This window comes from Telopea speciosissima, chromosome 1, assembly GCF_018873765.1.
Source record: "Telopea speciosissima isolate NSW1024214 ecotype Mountain lineage chromosome 1, Tspe_v1, whole genome shotgun sequence".
Taxonomy (NCBI): domain Eukaryota; kingdom Viridiplantae; phylum Streptophyta; class Magnoliopsida; order Proteales; family Proteaceae; genus Telopea; species Telopea speciosissima.
This window is the reverse complement of record NC_057916.1, coordinates 12427808-12435402: the sequence shown is the minus strand read 5'-3', so window position 1 is coordinate 12435402 and position 7595 is coordinate 12427808. Positions and strand designations below refer to the sequence as shown.

General features: G+C 41.8%; 1 protein-coding gene across 1 annotated transcript; it reads left to right on the top strand.

Annotated features, from left to right (window-relative positions):
• The first annotated feature begins 283 nt into the window (after window positions 1-283).
• LOC122645281 (protein CANDIDATE G-PROTEIN COUPLED RECEPTOR 7-like) lies at window positions 284-2026 on the top strand. The gene has a single exon (XM_043838605.1). The coding sequence runs from the start codon at window positions 356-358 to the stop codon at window positions 1655-1657; it is 1302 nt and encodes a 433-aa protein (XP_043694540.1). The 5' UTR covers window positions 284-355; the 3' UTR covers window positions 1658-2026.
• The last annotated feature ends 5569 nt before the right edge of the window (window positions 2027-7595 follow it).

The window sequence follows — 7595 nt, the reverse complement described above, 5'->3', positions numbered from 1 at the left end:
TGTCACGATACTGATCGTAGGACTTATCTTCCAAGTAAATTAAAGGTTCTAATCCAACGAAAGGAAATGCCCAACTATTATTCCACACAGCAGAACGAAGATGACTAGAGAGAGAAAATGATGTTTAGGGGGTATTCCTGGTATATCACAGGAAGCTTCGGTTTCAGTCCACCATCATCTTATACTCGCCTGCTCGGTCCTCCAGTCGTATTCTTAACGCCGAAGGCAAATAAGAAAACCACCGCCAAAGCTGCAACAGCGTCACCGCCACCACCACCACTTCAATCAGTTAGTAAGAAAGGGTGCCGATTGGGATCGTGGATCGTTTCATTTGCAGGGTTCATAATTGAACATCATGAACAAAAATGGCCTTAGCCTGCAAATCTTCTTCCTCTCTCTCCTCCTCACCTTTGCCTCCGCAGAGATTACAAACCTGAAGATCACGGCCGACTCCCGAGGCATGATCCTCTTCGAGAAATTTGGCTTCACCCACACCGGCCACGTCATGGTTTCTGTCACCGATGTCTCATACTCCTCGCCCTCCCAAACCGACCTCTCCCGCTTTGGCTTCTTCCTCCTATCCGAAGAAGCCCTCATTCAGGTCGTTCTGGAAGCCGAACCGAACCCTAATTTCTGCATCCTTGACAGCCGCTACACCATTCCCCTCTTCACCTTCAAGGACCTCTCCTTGTCCCAGCGGAACTTCAACCATTCTTACCCCGTCTCTACCCCCAGTGAATACAGCCTTTACTTCGCCAACTGCGTCCCAGAGAGCCAGGTCACCATGACCGTACACACAGAGACCTTCAACACCGACAACGGCGTCAAGGACTACCTGCCGGCCGGCCAGACACAGCTGCCCATGCTTTATTTCCTCTTCTCACTCGCGTATTTCGCTTTCCTAGGGTTTTGGATCTACGTCTGCTACAGTAACAGGCTCTCCCTTCACCGGATCCATATCCTCATGGCCAGTCTCCTCCTCATGAAAGCCTTGAATCTGATCTGCGCCGCCGAGGATAAGCATTACGTTAAGGTCACTGGGACCCCTCACGGTTGGGATGTTCTCTTCTACATATTCCAGTTTCTCAGGGTTGTCTTGCTCTTCACTGTGATCGTCTTGATTGGGACGGGTTGGTCTTTCCTTAAGCCCTTCTTGCAGGAGAGAGAGAAGAAGGTTTTGATGATCGTGATCCCTCTCCAGGTTCTCGCCAACTTGGCTTCTGTTGTGATTGGGGAGACTGGGCCCTTCATCAAGGATTGGGTCACTTGGAATCAAGTGTTTTTGTTGGTCGATATCGTGTGTTGTTGCGCCATTATCTTCCCGATCGTGTGGTCCATTAGGTCGCTGAGGGAGACCTCTAAGACTGATGGGAAGGCTGCCCGGAATTTGGCCAAGTTGACCCTTTTCCGGCAGTTCTACATAGTTGTGATTGGTTACTTGTACTTCACCAGGATTGTCGTGTTTGCGCTCAGGACTATTTCTTCTTACAATTATCAGTGGGTAAGCAATGCCGCAGAGGAGACTGCGAGTCTTGCTTTCTATTTGGTAATGTTTTATATGTTTCGGCCGATTGAGAAGAACGAGTACTTTGTCATTGATGAGGAGGAAGAAGAGGCTGCGGAGGCAGCTCTTCGGGATGAAGAGTTTGAGCTTTAAAATTGATATCGGAGAGGAGTTTTTGTTCATTGTCATGTCCTTTTGTGCTCTTCAAGTTAACATCTTGAGAATTGGGTTGCCGGCTTTACTGTTGAAGAGGAGTTTATGTTCCTAGTTGCGACTTCTCAAAATCTTCTGGTATGATCTGGCTGTTGAAAATGGAATTACTGTTTTTGTCGTCTTACCTCCATGCTAATCTTCAAGTACGAGTAAGTTTTGTATTTCATTTTAGTAGTTACCTCTGATCTCGTTTTAAAGGAGCTACTTGTCATAACGTTATGTGTTTAATTCTGTGATTGCTTTTACTTAGCTGGGAATTGTTTCTCTTTTGGAAATGTGATTTAGAAAATTAAGATGTATGCTGAGATACAGGTTTTGTGCACAGATATCTGTCTGGCTTCCTGAAGTGTTCCTATTTTTGTTTGCCTTCAAAGCACTCTTTTGTCTTGAGTGTCATTCATCTCCCAGATTCTTAAGTGATTGCAATTAGACCATTGTACAAATCTTTTTTTTGTGTTACTAGTCCAACTCATGTGAATTTAATTTCACATTCAAAGTCCTCATAATATTTTCAGATTATAATGGATTTTTTTTTTTTCCAAGCCAAAGGGGGGGGGGGGGGACTTGGGTAAGCATATTTCTATTCCTCTATTCTTTGCTTTGGTTGTAGATATATCTTTAGTCAGATTTGTAAAAGAGCTGAAGAAATTAAGCTCATTCAAGGATTTTGGGTCTTGAAAGAAAATATGGAAGTATCCCTGCTTCAGTTGGCTGATGATACAATGGTATTTTGTGAAGATAGGAATGGCTGAACAGGAAAGAGTCAGTAAGAATTGTGAGGACTTTTTTTTGGCTTCTTAATAAATTACAAATAAATTCTTGGAGGACTGTTGTAAGTGCTTTGAAAAGGTCAATGGACTGAAAGTCAATATTGGAAGCAGTAGGATGGCAGGGGGTGAACATGAGGAAGGAGGATGTAGAATTCTTGGAGGACTGTTGTAAGTTCTTTGAAAAAATCAAAGGACTGAAAGTCAATATTGGAAGCATGGTTCGAGAACTCGGTTTTCAGACCTGGTTTCGCTCAGGCTAAAAACAGAGTTGGACTGAGGTGAGATCTCGGCAAGTTGGTGCACCTTTTTTTTTTTTTTTTTTGAACTCATTTGATAGTTTCGGTGGGTTTTTGACCTAGTTTGGTCATAAAACTTGGTATACAGCCTGTTTTGGGCCGTTTAAACACAATGACACTATCAGATTTTTCAAAATCAAAGTCCAAGTAGGAGTGTAACTTCGGACCCTTGGTAATAATAGGCCCAATTCTGCACATAATTTAGTAACAGAAAGCAATCAAAGCATACAGTTAATGTAAAATAACTTAAATAAGCATTATAAATGTTAAAATGTAAAATACATCAATCTTGACATAGACCTCTGACAACTCTTCTTTCGATCTCACTTGAATCACTTCTCACCTATATAGTTATACATCAAATACTAATACATCATTTCAAATTTCCAATTCTATCATGCAAATGAGTGCCGTGCTGAATCAAAACCTCAAGACCTCGGTTGACTCTGCCGAAGCAAGTTAGCCTATGTTAGTGACACATAAGCTTCCCATGTCATAGTGCTGCTGAAGAATCGCACGTACTCTTCCATACAATACATAAAAATGGAGTCATCAACAAAATGTTATCTTGGAATGTTCAAATATTCTTCCAAGTTCTTTGGATTTGTTGTAGATCTTGCAAGTTCGACATTTGCTGAAGTATCTCCGTGCAGTCCAACGTTTTTTCCGTCAAAAAATGGGATCAAAACCAAGTTTTTGGTGTTTTCTTGAGCTTCTCTGCCTAAACCAGCGAGACGACCGAGAGCAGTCAAGATCTTGACTGGTCTCGGTTGAGTTTAAGTCCATCTTATATAAAGGTTTGGTTCATTCTCGGTTCCAAGATCTCGATCTCGATCGGGATCTCAGCCGAGACAATGCATTCCTTCTATTTTGCCTCTAATCTTGTATCGGTTGTGCAAAAAAACGAGATATTACCAAGATCTCGGCGAGTTCTTGTTCCATGATTGGAAGCTGGTTAACATGAGGGAGGAGGATGTAGTTACCTACTCTTGAAAGAGCATCAATGATCAAATGACATGGACCCCCCCCCCTAGTTAGACACCAAACAACACTATCTTTTATTCTTTTTTATATATAAAAAAATGCCTGGTATTTCTAACACCCAACCAAGGGAAATTTCCAAAGGGACTAGAGTTGGAATTACCTTTTCTTTCGGGAGGTATAATGACCTTGAGTTAAGTCTCCATTGCTGACCTCTTCTATTAAGGCTTTCTCTAAGGTCCCTAAAAAAATATGCAAGAAATTGAAGAAACTGCATAGAAACTCCTCACAGAACTTGGGTAACATCTAAAGATAGTCTCAACCTCCCCCCTCCCCCCGCGGGAAAAAAAACCCCGAAGACAATATTTAGCTAGTTGGTGTTATAACAGAATCACACAAGACAGTCAAATATGGGATCGAAGAAAACAACAATCAAGACAATCGCAAACACAAACAGATTTACGTGGTTCGGTTTCGCGAGAAACCTACGTTCACGGGAAGAGCAGCGGCAAACTTTTCACTAAGCAAAAATGAAGATATAAGTTATTTCGTCTAACCCTAGAATGAGAGAAAAGTGCCTTATATATACAGCTACAAAAAAATTTCTCGGGACTACGCCCCTGAACCCTCAAAGAGATTTGTTTGCTTGCTACAGGTTGGGCCTACCCTCCGCGTCACGAACTAAATCTCATTTTTTCCTCCCTTTGGGTCGGGGCGGATCCGCATCGCACTCGGATCCTTGGAATACAAGACATACTCAACAGTTGGCAGTTAATTTTTTCTATCCAAGAGAAGGGTCTTGGTTTATGGAATATTTAGAGGAAGAGTGTGGCCTTCTTAGCCAGAGGGTTTCAGGTACTTCTGGGCTGGCATTAAGGAAAGAAAATGGGCATATATGGCATTGTTTATCAGATCAAATATGAATTTGTGAATGACTGTGGCTTGTTTATGGTTGATTAGACTACCCTTGCTTGTCCTCCGAAGGCATTTGGAGAATGCTTACTCAATTATCACAATTCATTCAATTTTCTGCTGAAAATGAGTATATAATTAGAATTTGGAAGCATTTTTTGTTGGTTGACATGTTTACTTGAGGTTCCCACATGTCTATGCTATACATGGTAGTTGGTACCAAGGACTGGGCTGGTCTCAATAAACACTGTTTAATCGGATTCCAAACACGCATAGCTTTCCAGCTCCCTCAATTTTCTCAGTCAAACAGATTGCTGAAGTTCTCCAAATGAGTTTGGACTTGTTGAAAGTTGAGCGACTGTTTGGGTTCAGGAAGTTGAAGATAACTTGCTTAATCAGCTGTTTAGGATGTATTCAATTTAAACTGAGCAGGGACACATGAGTTTGAACCTTTTCAGACAATGGAGTGTATTCTCCAAATTCATATAATCCTGGCTTGGCTTCTTTGGACCTCTCCTCAACTCGTTTATGATACCAAATTGATTTACAGGCTCCCACTCAACCACAGTTCAAGGCCTTGGTCTTGGGAATCGGTCACAAAAGGGCAAAATATTTTTGTCATAAGCTGCAAAGGAGAACAACGATTATTTTCCTAGGTTTGTAGTGTGGTTGACAGGGTTCAGCTAGCTACATTTTTATGTGATCCAATTTTACAAAGATTATTTTTGAGTTCTTGAGCCTTTTGTGGAGTTTGTTGTGCTAATCTTGATGACAATTCATGATTTTCTATGCGTTTTGGCAAAAGATAGAAATGCATGTTCTGATACATTTGTACTGATAACATTAGACAGGAATGTAGCAGGAGAAATTTTAGAGGTTGGCCAAGATTTGATATGGTTGAGTTGATTAACATTGTCATGGCAGTGATGGCTAGTTAGGCTGGAACCTCGGATGTGTTTTGAGGCATATCAGTTGTTTTTTTCTTGAGGATTGGGGCTGTGGACTTTGATGTTAGATCCTCCTCCCCTTTCATTATTCTTTATCTATGGTTGCAACATTCATGGGGCTTTTGCAGATAGGAGAGGCACCCTGCTATTAGTGTGTGTGTTTGTGTTTTCCTTCAAGTCCATCCTATGAAATTTTGGTCTGTTACCAAGAAAAAGCTCTTTGTATCCTAGGGGTTCTAATGGGTTTTGGCACATTAAATAGGAATAATCACATGGACGGAAGTGGAGATAACTCGTTTTAGGTGCAGTAAATCCCTTGATAACTATTTTATCCTTCAAATGGATGAGGTGTCATCACTTGCACGGCAGAAACTGGAAACCAAATACTTAGCTCTCATAGACACATAATTCCAGTCAGAAGAGGTTGATCAACATGATTAGGGTAGGGATGAAATTACTACAACATTCACTGAGTTCCTGCTTTGTTGCTGCTGGTGTAAATTGGCTAAAGTCACTCCCAACCTCTTGACCCTTTCATCTTGTCCAAACTTAATAGTCAATGGGATCAGCACTCAGCTCATCCCAATACTTGAGGTAGGATTAGAATGTAGAAGAACTGGATGGACCAGATTGCATGGCTAGTAAAAAATTACAGAGAAACATTGTCAAGCCTTTGTCATTGCATGACTATGAAGGTGGTTATCTAGTGCTCCCACTGATGGCTCGTTACGATGGTTTGTTAACTTTTGCATTTTTTTTTTTGGTTGGGGGGGTTGTGTAAAGGAAAGCCATGTTATGCTAGATTTAGTAGAGAAACATGTATAATAGCTGCCAGATTAGCTGCTGCTGCTGTGGTTAAAAGACTTGCAAAGTTTTAGGTGGGTTCTGATTAGTTAGGTTTTATGCTATAATTGCTGTTTGATATTTTGCAGATCCAATATATTGATGTTTATTTTGGATTTATTTTTTTTTTTTTGAAATAAAACAAGGGGCAATCCAAAGAAGGTTGTACGTATAAAAAGAATAGTTATCTGGGCAGGCCCTGGTACATTGGCACCTCTGTGTTTCTCTTTCCTCACATCAAATGATGTTGCTATGCCTCTTGCTCAGATAACCCTCTTCCATTCTAAATACACCTCTAAAGCTGTTATTGAACAATCCCTAAAGAATGTGATTCATTGACATCACCCATTAACCACACGATCGGTGAAGAGATTCTGGAACATTTTGTTCCGACTCGGCCTAAGAGAAGTGAGACACCACTTCAGAGAAGAGAATGTTGTGGACAATGATGGTCTCTAAGTGAGGGGAATCTTTGGCTCTTGGCCGTATCAGATGTCCGAAAAAAAGTGAATGGAAGGGAGAGCGGAAGGATGCTAGGGCAATGGGTGATCTAGCAAAGATCGAAGAATCCTCACTTGGCCTGTAGAATGTAGATGCTGCCATGAGAAAAGTGTATATACTGTATAGGCTTGGGATTGTCTTATTGGTACAATCATCAAAGAAGAAAAAATAGATTTGAATTGATGCAATTTATAGGGAGAATGTTCTCTGTGCCGCAGCGCAGGCTGTGCCTAGGCACATGGGCCTGTCACTTAGGGGGGCAGGGTGGTCATTGTGCCTACCCCCATGTTCCTAGGCACAGCCTGTGCTGTGGCACAGAGAACAGCACCCCATCTGATAAATACAAACCTCTAGGTAACTCAACCCTAAAACATGGCTTGTAAGGTCAAGTAAAGCCATATTGGTACAATCATCAAAGAAGAAAAAATAAATTTGAATTGATGCAATTTATAGGGAGAATGTTCTCTGTGCCGCAGCGCAGGCTATGCCCAGGCACATGGGCCTGTCACTTAGGGGGGCAGGGTGGTCATTGTGCCCACCCCCATGTTCCTAGGCACAGCCTGCGCTGTGGCACAGAGAACAGCACCCCATCTGATAAATACAAACCTCTAGGTAACTCAACCCTAAA